This window comes from Geotrypetes seraphini, chromosome 19 (assembly GCF_902459505.1).
Source record: "Geotrypetes seraphini chromosome 19, aGeoSer1.1, whole genome shotgun sequence".
NCBI classification, from domain to species: domain Eukaryota; kingdom Metazoa; phylum Chordata; class Amphibia; order Gymnophiona; family Dermophiidae; genus Geotrypetes; species Geotrypetes seraphini.
Window position 1 is genome coordinate 28102627 of NC_047102.1, and position 24853 is coordinate 28127479.

The 24853-nt window shown below is 41.1% G+C and overlaps 1 protein-coding gene across 15 annotated transcripts in view; it reads left to right on the plus strand.

Moving 5' to 3' along the window:
* SOX6 (SRY-box transcription factor 6) overlaps positions 1-24853 on the plus strand; it is a 945693-nt gene that overhangs the window by 865670 nt on the left and 55170 nt on the right. For all 15 annotated transcript variants that reach the window (XM_033928339.1, XM_033928344.1, XM_033928338.1 and 12 more), the window contains one exon: positions 6699-6807. In XM_033928339.1, the coding sequence (XP_033784230.1) occupies positions 6699-6807 (109 nt within the window). The remainder of the gene's footprint in view (positions 1-6698; positions 6808-24853) is intronic.

Sequence of the window (24853 nt, forward strand, 5' to 3'; positions counted from 1 at the left end):
TCCTACAGCTTAATACGACTTTCTTCCTCCAATGCTGTCTTTTTTTAAATAAGTCAATTTCCTTTGTATTTTTTTTTCCTTTTTCTTGGTCTCTTTAAATTGTGGACTAAATAATCAAAAAAATTTTATTGTTTGATGATTTAGGGCTCCTTTTACTAAGGTGCGCTAGCATTTTTAGCGCATGGCAGGAAATTACTGCACGCTTCGCTTCTAGGACTAATGCCAGGTCAATGCTGGCGTTAAGGTCTATCACGCACCATTCCACGCGTTAAAGCCCTAACGCGACTTAGTAAAAGGAGCCCTTAGTTTATTGTAAAATTTTGTGGTTTCAATATGAATCTGTATTCAAGTATTGTATGATTGGCTTTAAGGGGTCCTTTTATCAAGCTGCGGTAGGGGTTTAACATGCGTAATACCGCACATTAAACCGACTGCCGCGCTAGCCATTAACGCCTGCATAAAAGGGATAAAAGGACCCCTAAGTTTATCTAATATATATATAATAATAATAAAAAACAAATATTGTGAGAATGTATTTGACAATGTTGTTTATTTTCTGTATTACTTGATGATTTCTGATTGTAAAATGAAGAAATCTTAATAAAAATATTTTAAAACCCCAAAAAACAAACAAATAGGAGGACATATTTTTTTCACTGTTAAGCTCTGGAACTCGCTGAAAGTATGCTATATAAATAATGATAAACATATACAGCAGTTAATGTAGATGATTTGGACATGTTTCTGGAGGAAAAGTCCATAGTCTGCTATTGAGACAGACATGGGGGAAGCAACTGCTTGCCCTGGGATTGGTAGTATGGAAAATTACTATCATTTAGGATTCTGGAATCTTATTATCCTTTGAGATTCTGCATGGAATCTTGATACTCTTTGGGGTTCTGCCAAGTGCCTGTGACCTGGATTGACCACTGTGGAAATAGGATAATTGGCTAGATGGACCATTGGTCTGACCCAGTATAGCTATTCTTATGTTCTTATTGTTCATCGGGACTAAGTTACTGTTCATGCAGTGAGTCCTTTTTTTTATTTTTTTTTTTGCCCCTGCCTCTGTCTGCGTAACATGTAGGAAATATTTTACATTGCAGGTGAATTGGGTAGGAATAATTGTGGTCAGTTTGTTGATATTTAAAAAAAAAAAAAAAATCCTGGAATGTTCTTGTCGGTAGGAAATTCTTGCAGGTAGCTAAGGGGTGTCTACTGGATATAACTGTGGCCTTGGTAAGCAGTAGAGAATGACACGGTGACAAAATTCATCACCGTTCCCGTCCCCGCGGATAACCGCGAGAAATAATCCCATGTCATTTTCTAGTGTCTGTCTCAACCTCGGTCCTTCTACACCAGCATTCTTCAAAGCAAAGCTTGAGGGTCAGTGGTTGTGGCCATTCATACTCTGATTCTTCCCTCTCTCTTTAAAGAATGACATGAAGATGGTTTCCCGCGGTTATCCGTGGGGACGGGAACGGTGATGAATTTTGTCACCGTGTCATTCTCTAGTAAGCAGCTTTTCGTACAAATTCTGTGAGGCCTGAGAGTTTTTGATCTGTGCATTATTCTCAGAAGTTATAGAGCAGACTAATAAGTAAGGTACAGTATATGAATGTGAGAACATGCAGGCTTCTGATCTTTGCTTGACCTCTGTATGAATCGAAATGCATGGATAGAGTAGCAGCAAATGCACTTTTACTCACTGTGGAAAGCGCACCGGCTCGCTATCCAGAGTGGAAGGGTGGCCTAGTGGCTAGAGATGCTGCCTCAGCACTCTGAGGTCGTGCGTTCAATCCCAGCAGTATGACCCTTGGCCAAGTCACTTAACCCTCCATGCCCCAGATGCCATAGTTAGATTGTGAGTCTGCTGGGACAGATAAGGAAAATGCTTAGAGCACCTGGTTACTAATCAATGTATTGTAAACTGCTTTGATATTTGTGGAGGAAAGGCTGTATGTCAAATAAAAATAACCATAACCATCTGAGAAAAGGCATATTGCCAGTGATGGAGAGGTTCAGAAACTTGCTCAATGCTCAAAAATGTTTTTCTTCCCCTTTATCTTTTCATACTAGTTCAGAGTAAAATGCAAGTACTTTAACTTCAGGTCATCAATGATGGTAAAGCAGTCTGATTTTTCAGATAACCAAAATAACTCCCCTAACACTGTGTTTATTAACATACAGAACAGACTGAAATATGCATGAACAATGCCAGCTTTCTCTGCAATTATGTGGCAGTTCCGTACGTCTTTTCAATCCTCACCCTTTACATAAATTGATTTATGTGATTTATTTTGTACTTTGGGAAGCTGTCACTAAATCTTATGACATGCAATTTACAGTTGTCAGCACTGCAGCTAGGTTAACCTAAAATCTGCCTGTCCAGCACCCAGTCATCTTTTCTTATAATATATAAACCTTTTGTCTTAGTATATGCAAATTTGATTCCAATATTTCTGTAATCTTCTCGCAGGTAATAGAAAAAGTTGAAGCCTGAAAGGAACATGCAATTAAATCTGTATGCCCCATAAATCAATGTTTATTTTGCTATGCACTTGTAAAATTGATAGTTTTCTAAGAGGATCATTTTGCATGGAGATTAAAAATGTTGTTGTACACTTCAGTACCTCTACATAGCAAAGGAGGGAGAGTAGTTTTTGAAGCAGGGTAGTAACTTTTCTTTGGACAAATGGTTTCCCTTATAAACAGGATGGGTCGATGGACCTCTGGTCTGCCCCAGTGGAGGCAACTTCTTATGTTCTTACAGTACACTTAGAACTGATCCACTGCCTTTGAAGTATCTTCCTAAAAAACAGTCAGTGAAATAAGTAGTTTATTTATTGTTCTTCCTCTTCAGTTCACATACAGCTTTCTTTATTTCTTGTTAAAATTTTTAATAAAGGAAAAACAAAAGAAAGTTTTCACTACAATCAAGATGGATGAGGAACATTCTTCAATTGAAGAGACCTTTGTAGAGAATTTTTTTTTTTTCCTTTTGAAAATAAACAATGGGGCAATTGAAACTAAGACATGGCAAGCATAGGCTCATAGGGATCTTGTTGCCGCAGACTTACAAGTCCATTTTCAACTCCATCGATCATGTGGCTAGTTGCAAGACTGAAGCTTCCCTGTCAGCACATCCATGTACATATTGATCTGCTTTGAAGTAGATGCAAATGTACTGCACCTCCCAAACACTGTTCCCTCTAAGCTGAACAGGAGTTCACCAGCTGCATTACTGTCAGTGGGAGGTGGTGCGTCAATATTGTGTTTTGTGGACAGGCAGATTCCCTGGAGTTGTGCAGAGCTTACTTGTTCCTCACTGTTGAAAATGTGCTAGTAAAACAGCACCCCCCACTGGCAGGCCTGGAGGTGGAGGACTCCTGTTCAACTTCAAGGGCACAGTGCTGCCAAAATAAGCACAGGGCTTTGAAAATGAAATGCAGTGTACACTTTTAGGGGCATTTTCAAAACACAAAAACATCCAAAAATCAGCATGGGGACGTAGTTCTCTGCAAAACATCCAAGTGCCAAAAATCGAAACAAAGACTTTAGACGTTTTGCAGGATGTTTACCCTTCAAAACATCCAACTGAGAAAGGAGCATGTTAGAGGTGGGCTGTGGGCCGGATTAGGTATAGGAAAGCCTAAAAGAGTAGCACACAGGTGTTTTAAGTAGTCTATTAAGTGGGCTAGTGAACCATAGAGAGGAGAAGTCAGGCCAATAAGACACTAACTACCACATTTATGGTGGAAAGTGTGAGATCACAGAAACATCCAAGTTGAAAACATCAAAATTTAGGCCATTTAGAATGTAAGAAGGGTCAGTTTTGTAATGAAAAGGCCACATAGACATCCCAATAGGGCAGTGGGGCACCTTAGAGGGCACTGCTGTGAACTTCACATAAAGAGTACCAGATATACATGTCATCATAACCCCCTTAAAATGTATGTTAATCCCTCTAAAATTCCCCCCCCCAAAAAAGAAAACAAAAAAAAAACCTATTATACCCACCTGTCTACCATCCCAGTAGCCCTTATGACTGCAGGTGGCACTTATATGGCAGATTAGTAGGATTTTGATGAACTCGCGCTTTCCACCATAAATGTAGTGGTTAGAGTGTCTTAAGAGCCTGGGTCCTCCTCTCTATGGTTCATTAGCCCATCCACCAGGCTACTTAAGACACCTGTGTGATGCTTTACTAACCTTTCCCATACCAGATGCTGCTGTTCTACAGATAGGTATGTACTGTTTTATTCAGATTTTTTTAATCTTTGAAGGGGGGGGGGAGTCCATTAAAACCCACCAAAATCATACTATACTGCCATATAAGAGCCACGTGCAGCCCTAAGGGATATTGGGGTGGTAGACAGTTGGGTATAGTAGATTTGGGGGGCATTTTGGAAGGATCACTATACATTTTAAGAGGGCTATGGTGAGATGTATACCTGGTACCCTTTATGTGAAGTTTACAGCAGTGCCTTCTAAGTTGCCCCGTTGCTCTGTCGGGATGTCGAAGTAGCCTGTCCGTTACAATGCTGGCCCCTCCCACATCTAAATGGTCTAGATTTGGATGTTTCTGTGGTTGAAAGTAGCAAATAAAGTTAGACGTCCTGGTAGCCTAGAGGTCCAAGTGGGGGATTAAAAAAAAATATCATTTGCACGTTGTATTCAAAAATGGCCATTCCTCTGCCTCCGACTTTGGACATTTTTCCGGAAATGTCCGAAGTTGGACGCACGTCCTTTTGAAAATGGCCCTCCACAACTCCTGTCCTGGATCTGCCTTCTCTTGCCACCAAATACAATTGTCCATGCTGTTTTCACTGCAAACAGTTCTACCATTGAGGGGAGCAATTTACGGCTTTATTCGACTAGTAATCCCCTATTCACTAAGAGAATTCCTGTGAAAATTACCATCCCTATATAAAGTTATACTTTTTGGACTCCTCTTACTAAGGCGCGCTACGCGTTTTAGCGTGCAATAAATATACGCACGCACTATATGCTAACGTGCCCATTATAAGTTAGCACACCTTTGTAAAAGAGGGGGAGGTTTGTTAATCCTGTTGATTTGCTGGATATAAAAGGTTATTTCAATGAAACAACACTCTTTTTTAAAAAAATATGGTGCTGATATTTGTGGGAAACAGTATTTGGAAGGAGTTCTTCCATACCTTAGTACTGACCTCTTTGTTTTGTTTTTCTCATGAAATGGAGCTTTAAAATGAGTCCTGAACTCTCGAAAAGCCTGTGTTCCATTTCTCCTGTTTTAACAATGGAGATAGATTCAGAAAAGCGGAGGCCATTGTTGGACTGTGCAACATTCTACAGATTTAACATAATGGTTGGCCTTGTCGTATTAATACAGTCACCTGCATTGTCACCTTGAGGACATAAGTGCTGCTGAAGTTTGCCACCAATTGTTTTCTTTGTCTAGATAGTGCTATGACTGTTCTCTTGCAGAAAGAATGAGCTCTATAGAAAAATAGCAATACAAATGAAAAAAATGTAGCTGTATAATGTGGTTAAAAAAAAAAAAAAAAATTCCAGGTAGTCAACTGGCAAACTGCTGGGTGTGTCATAGTACATTACATTTCATATCAAGGAATATGAATTATATGCCAAACAGCACATTCCAAATTTGAACAACTGATATCTCTACAGTGCAAACCACTATAAAGTTGAACTTTTCTGTATCGGCCCAAGGGGTTCCTGCAGATTGTTTGTCAAATGGAGTTGTCATTTATATGTGTAACCAATATTGTACGGCTAAGTCTCCAAGTTTGTTTTTCTTTGATATACTGCTCATTACAGTACTTCTAAGCAGTTTACCTGGGTTATTAGTATCCAGGGGCTAGAGTCTCAAAACTTACCGTGCCTTTAACGATGGTTGCAGCAGGTTTAGCGTGCCAGTATTTTACCAGCCAATCAGAGCAGTCTTTTCCGAGCTTCCTAGCAGTCTCTCACTCTGCCATGGTACAACGAGGTTGTTAATATTAAAATGGTCGTAAAATGGGCTCATCATCCTTGTGATTCTCTTATCATAACCAGGTGATTCCCTAACCTCGTTGTGCCACATTTGCGGGCAAACTTTTCCAACAGGATATGAACTGTCGTAGCCTTACTTTCCGGTCAGTGCCTGAGCGCTGATTGGCTCAAAAAGACCCCTGAATTGAAGGATGGCAAGAGGGATGTCCACTGCCACCGGGGTCCCCATCTCCTCGACGATCCCCCAATGCCACTGGGAAGAGGGATCTGTGGAAATACTTCTTTATAGAAAGGGTTGTAGATGTGTGAACAGCCTCCCAGTGAAGAGGGTGGAAATGAGGACTATCTTAATTCAAGAAAGTATGGAAAAAGCACATGGGATCTCTAAGTAGAGATTAGTAGCTGGTATGGTCTCTATCTGCTATAATTTTCTAGGTTTCAAATAAATTTAGGTCCTGTTCTCAGAATACCTCTGGGCACTTAAGTTAAACAGATACGGTACATTTTGGCTGAACACTGACATATGCAAGCAAAATGTATCTATTTTGCACCCGTGAAATTTAAAGCAAAGCAGTTGATGTTGATGGCTTATATGTTTCTGACTATCAACCTCACAGTTTTTATTTATTCTGATACATGGTAATAAGGCACAAATTACAAAAGTAGAATCCAGTAAGATATATTAAGATATCTTGCTTTTCTAGGAGAGAACACGCTTTGAGACTCTGGGCCCACAGTTAACAGGAAAACCTCATGAAGACATGAAGATGGGTCCAGGAGTCATTGACCTCACCAGACCTGAGGATGCAGAAGGTGAGTTGCTTATGTAAATTAGTATCTTCATTTGACTCTTCAGCTTTCTAATGGTCAGAGACATCCTACCAAGATATTACTGTGGAAATTATTACTCTGCGCACATACTGCGGTTGACCAAGTATAGCAGTAGCAAGCTGCATGAAGATGATGATGGTGGACCCAAGCCAAATCTGAAGAAACAGACATATATATACACACACATACACACACATATATACACATGTATATATACATGTCCTTAAGAATTTATCAGACTTGATGGTGAAGACAAACTTACTAACGGGACAGCCTTGATACAGCCGAGGAGGCAAAACATGTCAGTGGGTCCCGAGCCAACAAAACCTTAATATAACAAGATAAGTGCCTTGTTTTGGCGGCTTTAACAACTCAAATGATATTTAAAATTAAAAAGTATATATTTATTTATTTATATTGATGAAAAGATAATTTAAGTAATATCCTTACATAAAAAAGTAAAAAAGCAAAATAATGATATAAGGGATCAATGACGATCTGAGCAGCATTCTTAAAACACAATGATAGATTGCTGTGCTCAACTCTGAAGATCCTGAAAGTTTAAAGTTACTATGATTGCATATTTGATGTGATAGTATTGATACATACGCTTGCAATCAAAAACTATAGCCACATTTATATCCTTGCTATATGCATATATATACATGTATATACACACATATATATATATACATGTATATATAAATATGCATATATATACAAGTATATACACACACATATATATATATATAGATATGCAGGGAGGAGCCTAAGGGGCCCTGATTGGCCTAGGCACCTAAGGCCCCTCCCATGGGAGGGTTCTTAGGCCAATCAGAGCCTTAGGCCCTTCCCCTGTGCATCCCAGGATGTACCAGGAAGGGGAAGATCACCATTATAAAGGCGGGGCTGCTGGCAGGAGGGAGTGGGCATCTCTCCTGCCGGATTCTCATTGAAGATATGAGGTTGATGTCGGGGTGAGGTGCCAGGAGTTCGGGGAATGCTGGGAGTTCGTGGAGTGTCAGGGTGGGTTGCCGAGTGTTTAGGTAGTGCCACAGTTTGGAGTAGGGTGTTGGGGTTTGATGGGGCCCAGTGGCAGGAAGGAGTGGTGGGTGTGGGTGTCGGGTGTGTTGGGGGGAGGGAGGGATGTAGGGCAGGGGTCTCTGTGTATGGTGCTGTGGGATCAGTGAGAGAGGAATCAGATTTCCCTCCTGGTTCAGCTGATCCTGGCAGGGGAATCCCCCATCAGCTGAGCCAGCAAGACTCCCCTAAACCGGCACAGCTGATTGGGATTCCCCTGATGGGAAGCCTGCTTTTTTATTTTTTTTTCCGCTCTTTGGGTAATGGGAGGGGGTCATGACCACTGGGGGAGTAAGGGGGGGGGGGGTCATGCCTTAAACCCTCCAGTGGTCTTCATATCAGTTTGGTCACATTTGTCTAAAGTCCCTACATGTAAGTTTCACCTAGGATGTCCTGGAAAAGCTTTATTGCTTCAGGACATCCAGGTTTAAGCCCATCCAATGGCCGCCAGTAACACATCTCCCAACATGCTTCTTTGAACTCTGGATACACAGAAGTGCTGCTGAACATCCAGAAAGTTTGTTTTGATTATCAGCACTTGGACGTCCTACGTCCCTGCTATTAGGACATCCAAGTGAGCAGGTATTTGGACGTTTTAATGTTTTGATTATGCCCCTCTTAGTTTCAAGGAACTCAATGGTCAAATCATTTTGTGTAATTTTATATAACTTTCAGTGCTTATCATTGTTATTTTATAAATAACTTTTAGTCAAACGTATCTTCTCATTCAAATGTCCAAAGCTGAAAACCTTGGAGAGAAATCACCCCAACATGAATTTATGTTTCGCTTCAAAAAGTTGCATCAGCAGGGTCTCCATAATGTTTGTAAGCGCTGTTTCTTTTCGGCTCATCTTTTTAATAAGAGTGAGAACAGTTTTAGAATGCATTTTTATATACTTGTCTGCCTATGACATACTACAGCAGAACTACATTTTAACAACTACGTTGGTGTATAATGTCAAAATGCTGCACCATATTTTCATTTCATGCTAGAGAAATTGCAAATGAAACATAATCAAACGAAACATCAAGAAGAAATAGATAATGTACGAGGAGCTGCTGAAAGGTTCTCAGCCCAACCAAGAAGAGAATGATGTGGAACCATAAAACTTACTTACTAGTTGGGCTGAGAACTTTTCCACGGCCACTCGTGCTCATTCTGCGGACGCAGTGCATAAAAAAAAGTTCATTGCGGATGATACGAACTTATTCAGAGTAGTAAAGACGCAGGGGGATTGCGAAGATCTGCAGCGTGACATAATCAAGCTCGAGGAATGGGCATCGACATGGCAGATGAGGTTCAACGTGGATAAGTGTAAAGTGATGCATGTCGGTAACAAAAATCTCATTCACAAATACAGGAAGTCCAGGTCGGTACTTGGAGAGACCTCCCAGGAAAGGGACTTGGGAGTTCTGATCGACAAGTCGATGAAGCCATCCACACAATGTGCGGCGGCAGCAAAAAGGGCAAACAAAATGCTAGGAATGACAAAGAAGGGGATCATGAACAGATCAGAGAAGGTTATCATGCCACTGTACCGAGCCATGGTACACCCTCACCTGGAGTACTGCGTCCAGCCCTGGTCGCTGTACCTGAAGAAGGACACGGTACTACTCAAAAGGGTCCAGAGAAGAGCGACTAAGATGGTTAAGGGGCTGGAGGAGCTGCCGTACAGCAAAAGATTAGAGAAACTGGGCCTCTTCTCTCTCAAACAGAGGAGATTGAGAGGGGACATGATCGAAACATTCAAGGTACTGAAGGGGATAGACTTAGTAGATAAGGACAGGTTGTTCACCCTCTCCAAGGTAGGGAGAACAAGAGGGCACTCTCTGAAGTTGAAGGGGGATAGATTCCGTACAAACGTAAGGCAATTCTTCTTCACCCAGAGAGTGGTGGAAAGCTGGAACGCTCTTCCGGAGTCTGTTCTAGGGGAAAACACCCTCCAAGGATTCAAGACAAAGTTAGACAAGTTTCTGTTGAACAAGAACGTACACTGGTAGGGCTAGTCTCAGTTAGGATGCTGGTCTTAGACCAGAGGGCTGCCGCGTGAGCGGACTTATGGGCATGATGGACTACTGGTCTGACTCAGCAGTGGCAATTCTTATGCTCTTATAGTTCTGCCTTTATCAGCCTTTTTTGATACTATATCAGTGTTTGATTGTAGCTTCTTAAATATATGATATTCCTCTGGTGAACAATTTCACTATTTTCTATAAGTCTTAGATTCCATTTCCTCAATATCCTTAAGAACCAGATGTTTAAATGCCTGTAAAATCGGGTCCATCTGTATTGGAGGAACCCAGATACATTTTGGCTTTACTACCAGTTTGTCTTCCTCTGGATTATACTCCTTAAGAACATAAGCAGTGCCTCTGCTGGGTCAGACCCGAGGTCCATCGTACCCAGCAGTCCGCTCACGCAGCGGCCCAACAGGTCCAGGACCTGTGTAATAATCCTCTATCTATACCCCTCTATTCCCTTTTCTAGCAGAAAATTGTCCAATCCCTTCTTGACCCCAATACCGTACTCTGTCCTATCACGCCCTCCGGAAGCTCCTTCTTATAGAAGAACCATTTTAGATGTAAGAGCCTCATTAATTTTTCAATGTCAACTCTTGTATGAAATGGATCATAGATTTGTGTGGGTACAAGGGATCAGCCTTTAGCTAAATCTTGTCTCTCCATCTGTGTTACTTGATGATGCGATAAATTAATCATCACTTCATCCTTAGTTATATATTGTTTTTCTGCTGTCTGGCTTGCAATCTGGATTCTATCAATCATTTCTGATGAGGTCTTCAATTTCATTTTTTTTGGTTTATCCTCTTTCTTAAAAAAATCCACCTGTTTTTACCATCTTTATAAGAGCTAGAATTTTTCTCACCAGATGAATCAGAAGAACCTTCAAATGCCAATTTCATCTTTCTCACATCTGATTCATAATATTTCTGTTTTCTTCTTCATGTACATATGTACTTGCTGTAACACCAAACAGTGGAGAGCAGCCAAAGCAGCAAGCAACGCAAAGGTCCTTTCTTAAAAATTATTGGTTTTAACAAAAAGGACTTAACAAAGTTAATTGCAAGAGGACCTTGTGAGGATGGGCATCAAAATGACAGATGATGTTTAATGTGAGCAAGTGCAAAGTGATGCATGTGGGAAAGAGGAACCCAAACTATAGTTACGTGATGCTGGGTTCTTTGTTAGGAGTCCCTGCCCAGGAAAAGGATCTAGGTGTCATTGTTGAGGATACGTTGAAACCCTCAGCTCAATGTACGGTGGTGGCTAAGAAAGCAAATAGAATGTTAGGAATTATCAAGAAAGGAATGGAAAACAAAGATGAAAATGTTATAATGCCCTTGTATTGCTCTATGGGATGGCCAAACCTCGAAAACTGTGTGAGGTTCTGGTTGCTATAACTCAAAAAAAGATATAGCAAAATTAGAAAAGGTACAGAGAAGGACACTGAAAATAATAAAACGGATGGAACGACTTCCCTATGAGGAAAGGTTAAAGCGGCTAGGGCTCTTCAGCTTGGAGAAGATATGGCTCAGGGGAGGATATGATACAGGTTTATAAAATAATGAGTGAAATGGAAAGAGTAGATGTGAATCACTTGTTCACTCTTTCTAAAAATATTAGGATGAGGGGGGATGTGATAAATCTACTAAGTAGTAGATTTAAAACAAACCGGAGAAAATATTTCTTCACATGATGTGTAATTAAACTCTGGAATTTGTTGCCAGAGAATGCGGTGAAATCAGTTAGCTTAGTGGGGTTTAAAAAAGGTTTGGATAATTTCCTAAAAGAGAAGTCCATGGGCCATTATTGAGATGGCTTGGAGAAATCCACTGTTAATTCCTAGGATAAGCAGCATAAAATCTGTTTTACTACTTGGGATCTAGCTAAGGTACTTGGGACCTGGGATGGCCACTGTTGGAAACAGGATACTGGGCTTGATGGACCTTCGGTCTGTCCCAGTATGGCAATTCTTACATTTTATGTGAGCCAAGTATAGAACAATCAAACCATTGTGACATCACTGATGAGTTTGGCCCTTAGGCACTGTTGGAATGAGGCTTTATGACATCACAATCTCAGCTCTGGAATGTTACTACTCTTTGGGTTTCTGCCAGGTACATGGGACCTGGGTTGGCCACTGTTGGAAACAGGATACGGGGCTTGATGGACCTTCAGTCTGTGCCAGTATGACAATTCCTATGTTCTTATGAATTGACATGCACCATGTTTTGAACATAAGGCCTCCTGCATTAGGAGTTCAAATGCAAATCTTCAAAATAAATTGTGAGATGGGAAACAACACTACAACAGAGAACAGCGCAGCAATTCCATAAGGAACCTAAAAACTACAAATATAACAGATCGCAACGCAAGTTGGCAGCATAAGCTGCTGTTGATTCTGCATGCAGTGGGTTCACTATATCAAAGTTAAGTACGCTTTGCAACTTAACTTTGCTTTAAATATTAGAATACTGGATATAGTCAAAATAAGACAAAAAGAAATATTAGTATATAAATGGAAACGTTAAAGACCAATGAGGATTCAAGGTGAGCGATAGGCAGTGTACGAGGGCAAATCAAAAATTAAAAGCAATTGTTAAATTACGCAATAACTGGAACAGAGCAGTGTAGTGCTCAGCCTTTAGTCGTGTGGCAGCCATGAGGTCAGAAACATGGACGCTCCATTGCAAGATTGCATCATCGAAGAACAGCGTTCAGTAGTGCGCTTTCTTTGGGCAGAAGGAGTAGAACGTGTGAAAATTCACTACTGGATATTGACTCAGTATGGACATAGCACCATGAATCAATGAAAGGTTTATAAGTGGATAAAAAGTTTTAAAGCGGGAAGAACAGGTGTATCCAACAAAGGTCATTCTGGTCGCTCATCAACTTTGCGTACACAAGAGCACATTGACAGGATGGGATGTCTTGATTAGAGAAGACCAACAGATAATGGTGTCTCAGTTGGCTTCAAATTTGAATATCAGCTATGGTTCTTCATTTGCCATAATACATGATGACTTGGGATACAGGAAAGTCTGCGCACGATGGGTTCCCAAACAGCTTACTGATTTGCGCAAACAATAGTGTGTGGAGGTTGCAACCCAGTTCCTGAGACGGTATGAAAAAGATCCAGTTATTCTGAAGAGAACTGTCACTGGCGTCAAGACATGGATGCATCACTGTGACCCAGAGAGCAAAAGACAAAGTATAATGAAGTAAAGGAATCAGCCAAGAAACTTCTCTGCAGGAAGGCAGAAGCTAGTAGAGCGATATAACAAATGCATTGTCTTCTATGGGGATTATCTGGAAAAGTAATATGTTCAATTGCTCACAGCCATTAAAGCCGTTAAATGTATTTTGCCTTTACTTTTTGATTTGTCCTCATATGCCACCTCTAATGGTCTGCTAAACTACAGTTATAAACGGTGACCTGTTGGAAATGATTATAACTCATGAGTGATTTCACTGGGATGATATGATGATTTTTGTAAAATTTCCTTGTGGCCATATTTTAGCCCTTTGAAAGTGATTTATCTGTATATTGGCATGAACTTCTGAAAATGACTATAAAATTACTACCTGTCATAACTAACTTATAGCCCCTTTTATTAAGCTGCGCTAGAGATTTTTAGCATGGACCTGCACGGTAAATGCTCTGACACTCAGAATTCCTATGAGCGTTGGAGCACTTACCTTACCGGCCCGCACTAAAAAACTCTAGCACAGCTTGATAAAAAGGGGGGGGGGGGATATTTTCTTAAAAATGTGTGTAGAATAATAAAAATGTTGCAGGAGTATGTGCATTTATAGGTGAATAAAAAAGAAACAGGTATAGTGGCACTAGAAAAAGTTCAAAGAACAGCAACCAAGATGATAAAGGGGATGGAAATCCTCTCGTATGAGGAAAGACTAAAAAAGTTAGGGCTCTTCAGCTTGGAAAAAAGATGGCCAAGGGGAGATATGATTGAAGTCTACAAAATTCTGAGTGGAGTAGAACGGGTAACAAGTGGATCGATTTTTCACGCTGTCAAAAATTACAAAAACTAGGGGACACTCGATTAATATTTTTTTTGCACTCGGAGAATAGTTAAACCCTGGAACGCATTGCCAGAGGATGTGGTAAGAGCAGTTAATGTAGCTGGTTTTGAAAAAGGATTGGACAAGTTCCTGGAGAAAAAGCCCATAGTCTACTGTTGAAACAAACATGGGATGGTAGAATGGAATGCTGCTACTATTTGGGTTTTTGCCAGGTACTTGTGACTTAGATTGGTCTCCGCAAAGACGGGCCGAGCCATTGGTCTGACACAGTAAGGCTATTCTTATTTGTGGTGTCTACTTTGTTGATGCAAGTTCCATAGGAAGCATGAAAATGGTCTGGGAGAATTTGGAGGTGAGATAGAAGTCAGTTAAGTTTGCAAAATATTAAGTTCTCTTTCTACTGTAGTATGACAACTTTTTCTACACTAAGAGAGAGGCTGCAGGCTCCGATTGGTTCTTACACTGAAGGTGAATGTTGACCTCTATCAAAGAGATAAGAGAAGCAGGGCAGTGTGTACGGGCAGACTCCCAATGCAGTCCAAACCAGTGAATCAACTTGTTTAAAATTCTCCTCTGCTGAGGTGTAAACAGTGGGTAGTACATGCATGACAAAGCAGCGTCTACTTTTGTGACAGTGTTTCATAAATAACTTGGGAAAGAATGCCTCTGGGTGCCAATATTTATCACACATAAATATTTGCAATAGTTGCTATGGGTAATTTAGATAGATGAGATGAGGAACAGTAAACTGTGAAGGCCACGCGAAGATTAGGAGGTCACCTCTTCCAACAAGAATGAAAATAGTGAAAGCGCTTTAAATGCTGTTTCACAAAGAACAGTGGTATTTCAGTAAAAAAAAACAAAAAAAAAAAACAACTGCTGCTTGTTTATCGGCACAGAGGAAGGCAATTACAACAGAGAACTTAGAACAAGAAGTTGCACTCAGAGCAAGATGGATGCAGGCCTTCCCTCACACAAAGGCATGGAGATGGAAAAATCCACCCCTGGCAGAGTGTTCATGTTCCAATCTAATGTGTCCTGAAAATTTTGCGTGCATTGGATGCAAACAAAAAATTGTTACGTCAACAGATAGATAGACACAGACACAAATGCCATAAGCCTTCTTTTCCTTCAGCCAGTAGGCTATTCTTTCTGACTTTTACATTTTTAAGGTTTTGTTTTCCATATTCGTTTTCAGTCTAATTAATGCAGAGAATCATTTTGCTGATTAGTGATCTTCCTGAAGGAAATTATACTGAATTATATTCAGAAGAACTTATGCAAAAATGAGTTGCAAAAAAAGTTGAACATTGTGCTTCTGCCAGGAGGTGCCCCATAATATATGCATTTTTCTTTACAGAGTTCAGTTTAAATGTGCTTGCATTGTTTATAAAATTATTCATGGATTGTTTGACTCTCTGATACCCTTAACCTTAAACTCTTGGATAGGCTGGGGCTCTTCTCTCTGGAAAAAAGGAGGCTCAGGGGAGATATGATAGAGACCTTCAAGATCATGAGGGACAGATTATTCAGACTGAAGGGGACAACAAGTACGAGGGGGCATTCGGAGAAACTGAAGGGAGATAGGTTCAAAACAAATGCAAGGAAGTTTTTTTTCACCCAAAGGGTCATGGACACTTGGAATGTGCTACCGGAGGAAGTGATCAGGCAGAGTACAGTACAGGGATTCAAACAGGGATTGGACGGATTCCTGAGGGATAAAGGGATCGTGGGATACTGAGGGAGGTGCTGGGATGTAACACAGGTATAGAAAGCTAACCAGGTAATAAGTATAGAAACCCAACCAGGTCGTGCATGTGCAAGACCGGAAGGTTAGGACTTACGATGGGAAGATAGGACTTCAATGAGAAACCAAGGTGGCAAGGGAGCCCCTTCTGGTGATTCAGACAGGTCGTGACCTGTTTGGGCCGCCGCGGGAGCGGACTGCCGGGCAGGATGGACCTATGGTCTGACCCGGCAGAGGCACTTCTTATGTTCTCTTCAAACATTTTCAGATGTAGAACTATTCATATGCATAAGTTATCTTTTACTTTGGTCAAAGGTTCTCGATCAACCAGCAAAATGACTTGATCTTTTTCCTTCCTATTGACATCACTATGGATGACCTTTCCGTTCAGATACGATCATGTATTTCCTTTCAGGTTTTCTGTAAAATTTTAAAAACTTTGATGTTTTAATGTTAATTTAGAATGATCTATCTTAAAATATTTACCTACGCAGACGATATCCTCATTTTACTGGAAATTGATCCCAATCTTAACAACTTAGTCTCAAGTGTAGACTGTTGCATTTCTAAACTTCAATTGTGGGCACTCTCTTTTCAAATGAAACTGAATGAAGCCAAAACTAAATTACTTTGGGTTGGGCCAAAATTGGAAAATCTCCCTGTCTCTGTAACACTAAAAACAGGTATTTTGTTATAGATAGATTTTTATTCCAGAGTGCTGGGTATTGTCACATTTCATGAACAGATAAACTTTTTGGTTTAAAAAAAAAACTGTTTTTTTTAGTCTATGAATGTTAAGGAAAGTTAGATCATTTTTCATCAAGATCATTTTTCAGTGCTGGTACAGTCTATTGTACTTACCCAGTTAGATTATTGTAATTCTGCATATCTAGGTATCAAACGAGGTAGTTTAAGAAGACTTCAGTTGGATCCAAGATGGCGATTGAGTCCGACGTCTGGCGGTGAGCTCCATGTCAGCGTCCTCTGGCTCCCCCTCTTCCGACAGCAGCAGACAAATTTTCTTTTGGAGAAGCAGGGCAGAGAGCCTCTTTGCTCCTGCAAGTCTCTGGAGCTGTTTTCATGGCTTCTGCCGCTAGTAATTTTCTGCCGACTAATGGGGAAGAGGAAGGGAGCTACACAGTCGAATCCTCTGGTAGCCACGAGCTCTGGTAATCAGATACAGATGATGTTGGACACGGGATTTGCGCATCATCAGAGAGGGACCCAGCCGACCTCGGGAGGAACACCAGAGTCTTTGATGAACCTCAGTATGGATCAGGCTTTCTCGATCGAAATACAGGCTCCTCTTCAGCCTGGGAGTGGGAGTTTTGTGGAAGGAGAGGAACTCCTGCAGACCCAGAGAGAGGGACAGCTGGAGAACCCTGGAGGAGCAGTGGGAGCCGAGTCGTTGGGAGGTGAAACTCCCACTGCAGCAAGCTCACTGGCACCATCCACAGAAGATGGTGAGAACTTAATTTCTGCTCCTATTAACCAACAATTTGGAGAGATAATTAAACCTGTAACAGGCAATTTGGACACTCTGTGGGAAGCCATTGCAACAATGGACTCCAACCTTAAAAAGGCAGTATCAATGTTATATTTGGATAGTGGTACTTTCAGCTCTCAGGTAAAGGAACACAAACTTAAATTAAGAGAACAAGGGGAAAAAATACAGCAACATGATGACCAGATCAATTCACTTGAATCACGGGAACTGGAAACCCTTAAAGAACAATCTTTTATTTATAGAAAATTGAAATTTATGGAAAAAAACAGAAGAAATAATCTGAGGTTTATGAATTTCCCCAAGTCTCCAGTGATTTCTGGTCTGGAAATGGTCCGGAAATACTTAAAAGCAGTTCTTTTAGTACCAGAAGAAAGCTTGCCGCCTATAGTCAGAGTGCAATATATTATCTTGGAAAATAAACGGGAAAGCTCTACCCCTACGGACCCAGTAGTACCAGAAGCAAGTGGATTGAATTTAAACTGCCTAGAATTTTTTTGATTGTGGCGGTATACAAAAATAAAGTTATGTTGTTATGTTATCTTTGGGAAGAGAAAGTACGATCATGTCTCTCCTCTGTTAAGAAAGGTTCATTGGTTCCCAATCTGTTTTAGGATCCAGTTTAAATGCACTTGCGTCATTTTTAAGCTTCTCTATGGAATATTTGGCCCTTTGGTCCCTTTATACTAGAATACCCTTAGAGCTTGCCATTTGAGGAATACACAGAGATATAAACTACTGTTCCCTTCCTTCAAAGGAATTAAATTGGCCGGGAAACTCAATCTTTCGCTTATAAACTGGTAGAAATGTGGAATTGGCTTCCTGGCTCTGTCAGATTGATAGGTCAGTTACAATTTCATAAAGTCCTAAAAACTTTATTATTTACACAGTACTTGAACAGTTTACGTAAAGATTCAATGAATTGATGGCTCTAAACACTTAGGGCTCCTTTTACTAAGGTGCGCGTTTTTACTGCGCGCTAAAGATTAACGCACACTAACCATGCGCTAAATGAAAAATACTAACGCAAGCTCTATGGAGGTGTTATCGTTTAGTGCGTGCGGTATTGTAGCATGCGCTAAGCGCGTGCTAAAAACCGCTAGCTCACCTTGGTAAAAGGAGCCCTAATTTTCTCTTATGCTCTTGTTCATTTTTTTTTTTTACTGGTCTTTAATTACTTGTAAACCGAGTCGAGCTCCGCTGGGAGATGACCCGATATACCGAGTCGAGCCCTCTATCTTTAGGGATGATTCGGTATATAAATCTAAGATTTAGATTAGATTGTTCCCAGCATGCTTTTGTGTGAGGAAAAGAATGTTCCCAGCATGCTTGTGTGTGAGGAAAAGAATGTATGTTTCTCCTCATTTTTATAGAGGCATTCCTGGGGTGAGGTGAGACCACTGGAGGTGACACTGCATTTAGTTTTGGTGCAATAAATGTAGCAAAAGAAAATAAAATAGATACAAAAGTGGCAACTTTTTCCTCGGGGCAGTTTTCCTCAGGATGATCATATACTTGCTCGCACAGTTTTGAAAATTGCACGAAAAGATCATAATTTCATTTTCCAATGTAAAACGTGTTTTGCATAGGAAAATGGCTTTTATAGAATGGTCTAGGAAAAGTTAAAAACCAAACTTTATTACTACAACCCACGGAGATTAAAATGCTCAATGTGGCTACATTTCGCCCATGCAAGAGCTGTGTCAGGAGATCACAAGAAAGACAGGAGTTCAAGTACTTCTTCAGGCAAAAGCATTTAGTCCATATGAATCAACAGAGTCTCCTTGCAGGAATGACGCTGTAGTGGATTTTGAATGTTTCTTGGTTCCAGTCTGGGCCTGCCTACCTGGTGGAAGTGGGGGAGACGAAGAGTGTATCTGAATTCAAGACAGCTTGGGCAAGTACATTAGATCTGTAAGGGAGAAGAGGGGATGGCATGGTTGGGGAAACCAGATAGGCCATAAGGCCTTTATCTGCCTGAATTTTTCTCTGTTTCTGTACTAAGTTGTGCAGATTGCTGCCTCTCTTGATCCCTCAGCAAAAGCCAACTGGGAAATTTTTAAATATTAATGGATTCCCACTTGTATACAATCTTGGCCCATGCAAACCATCCCCCCCTCCTCAACTTCTGTGCATTCCAGCTGTCTCCTCTTTCTGAAACTGCAATATATACAGTACATGTAGGCCTATATGCATATGTTAATGCTACTATTTAAATACAGAAATGCTTGTACAATACCCCCCTTGGACATTGGCTCTAAAGACGAACGCAGTGAAGGTAGTGTTACTATTCTGAATATATTTATTATTAATGTTTTGATTTTTTTATTAAGAGTTGTCTTCCTTCCATTGTGGGCTAGATCAGGGGTCTCAAAGTCCCTCTTTGAGGGCCGCAATCCAGTCGGGTTTTGAGGATTTCCCTAATGAATATGCATTGAAAGCAGTGCATGCACATAGATTTCATGCATATTCATTGGGGAAATCCTAATCTAATCTAATCTAATCTAAACCTTAAGTTTATATACCGCATCATCTCCATGAGAATGGAGCTCGACACGGTTTACAAGAACTTAAAATAGTGGGTAGAGAAGAAGAAAAAGGATTACATGAAACTTATGTGTAGAAGGGGGGAGAGAAAGGGGGAAAGGATAGAGCTACAATTTGCTGAAAAGCCAGGTTTTCAGTTTTTAGCGGAATAACTGAAGGGAGCTCAGGTTCCGCAACGGGGTGGTGAGGTCGTTCCAAAGACCTGTGATTTTGAAGAGAAGGGATTTTCCCAGTTTGCCTGAATAGTGGATGCCGCGTGGAGAGGGGAAGGCTAGTTTAAGCCTTTGGGCAGTTTTGGAGGAGTCGGGACTGGAGGAGTTGAAAGACAGTGGGATAAGAGGAGGCAGGATTCCGTGAATGATCTTGAAAGCCAGGCAGGAACATTTGAAATGGATTCTGGAGATTATTGGGAGCCAATGAAGTTTGGCAAGGAGTGGGGAGGCATGGTCAGATTTGCATTTTGAGAAGATCAATTTGGCTGCAGTATTCTGGATTAGCTGGAGTCTTAGAATACTTTTTTTTTGATAGATTTAAGTAGATGGCGTTGCAGTAATCTAGTTTGGAGAGGATGATGGATTGGACAAGGATGGCAAAGTGTTGTTGGCTGAAGTAGGATCTAGCTTTCCTCAGCATGTGAAGGCTGAAAAAGCATGATTTTGCCAAGGAGTTGAGGTGGTAATTGAGGGAGAGAGAGGAATCGATAGTGATACCAAGGACCTTGCATGAGAACTCGAGCTGTAGTGTATCACCTGTGGGTAGTGTGAAAAGTGTGGGCAGGTGTTCGAATTTTGGGCCGAGCCAGAGTACTTTTGTTTTAGATTCATTTAGTTTCATCTGTACCGAGAGGGACCAGGCACGGAGTCTCATTATGCAAGCTGTAATGTTTTCGTGGAGGTTGGTGAGGTTCTGGTCAGTCTCAAGGAGGACAAGGATGTCATCTGCATAAGTGTAGATTGTTTCCAGGGGGGATAGTTGAAAGAGTTTCAGGGAGGACATGTAGATGTTAAAGAGAATAGGGGAAAGGGGTGATCCTTGAGGGACACCGCAAGATGGAGTCCAAGGAGTGGACATGGTGCCATTTGTGTTGACAACTGGATTGCGGCCCTCAAGGAGGGACTTTGAGATCCCTGGGCTAGATGGATATTCACCTTAAGTGATTAATTTGATTTTGGATGATGTATAAATTACTTTAAAATCCATATCTTATTATGTTTAAATGGATGTAATATGTTGAAAATACTTAATAAAAATATATATATATATATTTATTATTAATTTAACTCCTGACTTGGGGGCCAATTGCTGACAGTCTTAGAGTTCTTTAAAATGTGGTTGAGCAGTTGTAGATAGAAGACTCTCAAAAGCGAACATAACCAAGTCTTTTCTGTGGCGACACTTATCCCTATTAGTTATGACCTGTAATGACCTTGGGTTCCAACAAGTTTGACTTTTATTTACAAGCAAATTATTTACAGGCTGACGCACAGGTACATTTTGAGCATACATAGGACTTAATGATCTGTGCCAAGCTTAGTGGGTTCTACTTCCACATTTCACAGTTCACAGATTTCAACAAATCCCTTCTTCTTGAAACCTTTTCTTCTATTTCGGGTTTACACTTGCAGTTTTGGGATCATATAGCTAATGCTGAACAGTAAACAGCTATAAATAAATACCTAAGAGACGTGATTTCCCTTCCATTGCACCTCTGCAACTTTCACCTCCATCTCTTTTATCCACCCTGAATCACTTCTAGTTCCTTTCCCTTACATCCAAATCCACTTAATAAATACAAATCACTTGTCCCCACCCCCTACCAAAGTATTGCGGAAACATATGGCAACACTGGTAAATATTACACAAAGCACAAACGACAACAGTAAAAAGGTGAGGTGGAGCCTCGTATAAGGCAATAAAACATGACCATCATTCTCTTATTCAACAGAAGACAACATGGAAGACAGGGAGACTGCCAGTCATACAGTAGACCAGTCGCCCTATTTAGCCACATTGCTCCAGGTTTTTAACCACATTTTTGGAGCCCTGTGTCTAACTCCAAGGTTTTTTTTTCCATTTGGATTACAGTCAAATACCATCAGGACATAGGCCCCATGTGCCTTTGTCTAGTGGAGATGCTCACAGATTTAGACTTTTTCATGATTTGGGGACTTTTTTTTTTTTTCATTGCACTTAGGAGCCTTACTTTGGGAGTTGAGGATCTAAATTTCTTTCTTTGAAAGTTATATACTGGAATTTATACAAGGAAATACTATACAGAGTGACATTGAAGGGTTGTTTTTTTGCCTCATTTAATACATCTCTATACGGATGGATTTTGAAGGAGAACGAGCAAAGGATTGTCTTACATTATTGACATTTTCCTCCGATATTCTTTGTCGTCCACTCCTTTCTTTATCCAATACTGTCTCTACTTTGTTTGTTTTAAATCTACAACTTAGTAGCTTCATTGCATGCTCCCTAGTTCATTTTGTCCAGGCGATTTGCTACTGGTCACTTTGTCAAATTGCCCCATTACATCTGCCATTGTTACAGAGATATGTTTCAGTTTCTCTGACTACCATTTCTGTCATTGGTATCTCCCCCAAGTCGTCCTTGTTGAAGAACCGAAGCAGAAAATTCATTTAATCTCTCTGCTATGGCCTTGTCTTCCATGAGTGCCCCCTTTACCCTCCAGCCACCTAGTGGTCCAACTGATTCTTTTTCTGGCTTCTTGCTTTTAATATAGCTAAAAATATTTTTATTATGTGTTTTTTCCCCCAACGCAATCTTCTTTTCAAGGTCTCTCTTTGCCTTCCTTATCAGCGCCTTGCTTTTGACTTGGCTTTCCTTATGCTATTTCCTATTATTTTCATTTGGATCCTTCTTTCCAAAGTTAGGCACTGGGATGATCTTTACAGAATACTAGTGTAGCTTGCATTTCGCATGCCCAAGTCATGGCAGTTAGACATACAAATGCAGGTACTATAACATCGTTTCTAAATTCTGGTGACATCCCTGACCTGCCCAAGCGCCTCCCATGGTCATACCCCCTTTAGGAGCTGCACACTATGGGCTAGATTCACAAAGCAAACCGATCGTGTACCGATCAGTCTGCGACCCCTTAGCGACCAAATTCCCCTCTGGCCCAATTCACTTACCTCTCTGCCGACCATCCTCCGATCCGCACATGCAAATGAGGGGAGGGACATTCAAAAGCAGGGAAGGCAGTGATTCACAACACAAAATTCTCGATCCGACTAGGCTGGCTGATCTACTCCTAAAGCGACTGCTGGAGACCAGTCACACGCCCCTCTACTGACACTCCTGCTTCATTGCCACCTCTGCCCTGCTCTCTGCTGCCCCGATCTCGCTGCCTATTTCAGGGGCTGCAGAAGTTCTGGGGCAGGGGGGAGAGCAGTGCCTGTTGGCTCCCTGACTTGATACCTATATCTAGCAAATTAGCAAGACATTACTGCTGCCTTCCCTGCAGTGAGAGCCCAAAGCCCCGCTTTAAACCCATGGGCTCGCACTGCACGGAAGGCGGCAGAGAGCAGGAGAGTCTGGGCGGCAAGATTGCCTGGAAAATGGGAGCAGGAGAGCCAGCCCGCACGAAGGAAGTTTAAAAAAAAAAAAAAAGGGTCACGTCTCGAACGGGCATGTGCAGACCATCTACAGATGATCTGCGCATGCATGCGGATCGCACAACAGCGATCCGTGCAGGTAGATGGAGGCGTTCCTCCGATCACTCCCATCTGCATATTTTTCTTTCCTGAATTTATCGGACCTGCCCGGATCGGGCAGGTTAGTGAATCTGGGCCTATGAAATTTAGGCAGGCAGGTTCTAGAATAAGGTATTATGCAGATCCATGTGTAATTCCTAATTATGCCAATTAAGTGGTGGTTAACTCCAATAATTGATTGTTATCGCCTAGTCAATTAATTTAGGTGTGGATCTGGCATACATGTCCACATTTGAACAGCCTATACAGAATTGGGGGGGAATGCGCTTATCTCAGATTAACATATGTCAATTTGCTCTAAAAGTAAACTTACTCACTTTAACCAAACCCGAGGACAAGGGTCAGGAAAATGCACACTAAAGACATAAGCGGCTAGAATTTCCTACATTTTGCAAAGCCACCAGCCAATATGCATCAGTTCAGACGAAAAACATTCACCGATCCCACAAAAGGCTGTAGTATGAGTCCTTTGTTCATTCACATATGGCAGTTTATAACTCCTGCACTAGTCAGGTCGTGTGTTTGCTTAAGCTGCCTTCATCAAGCCAGCTCTGAAAGAACAAAAGGCATCTTGAGCAATCCCGAGCAGGAAATAGGATAATCTAACCGTGGTTTGTGACACTCTGAGCAGAATAGAAAAGAGGAGGGATTGATTAGTCATTACTGTTCAATTGACTCCATATGGTTGTTGCAATAATAAGGCCTTTCACAGTGCAGTAGCAGGGGTTATTGAATTAGCAGTTTATACTTCCGTAGAGCTGACCTGAGGGAATTCCTTTTTGATTCTGCTTGCTGATGGGGGGCTCTAACTAGGGGGGGGGGGGGGGGAAGAAAGTTGGACCTCTAAGAACTATTGCTCATAATATAGCTGAATACAGAATTTATTTTACTATTTTTGACATGTGCCAGACACATAGAGTTGGATTTAGGTTTCAGGCAATAGTGAGACTGAAAAATAAACAAAGCAAAACAAAGCAAATCCTGCAAATCTCCTTGCCTGCTCAGCTTTGGAAGGGTGTATTCTTTTCACCCCAAAAAAAGAACTGATGCCTCTCAGTGGAAGAAATTTCCTCTAATGCAAAACTTGTGACTAAAGCGTGGAAGAAGGACTTTTGCCCAGTTCTTAAATGTAGCGCTTTTGGGCAAAAAGTTGCACAGTGCTTTTGCAGAAATATTTCCTTGCATGACTTTTTAGCCCTGATTCTATAAAAGATCATTTACGGTATGTGAGAAGTCCAATAAGGTGCACAATGTATACCTAAGTTATAAATGCAAGCTTATTCAAAACCATCTATAAACAAAGGGCCCTTTTTACTACACCACGATAGCGGTTATTAGCGCAGGGAGACG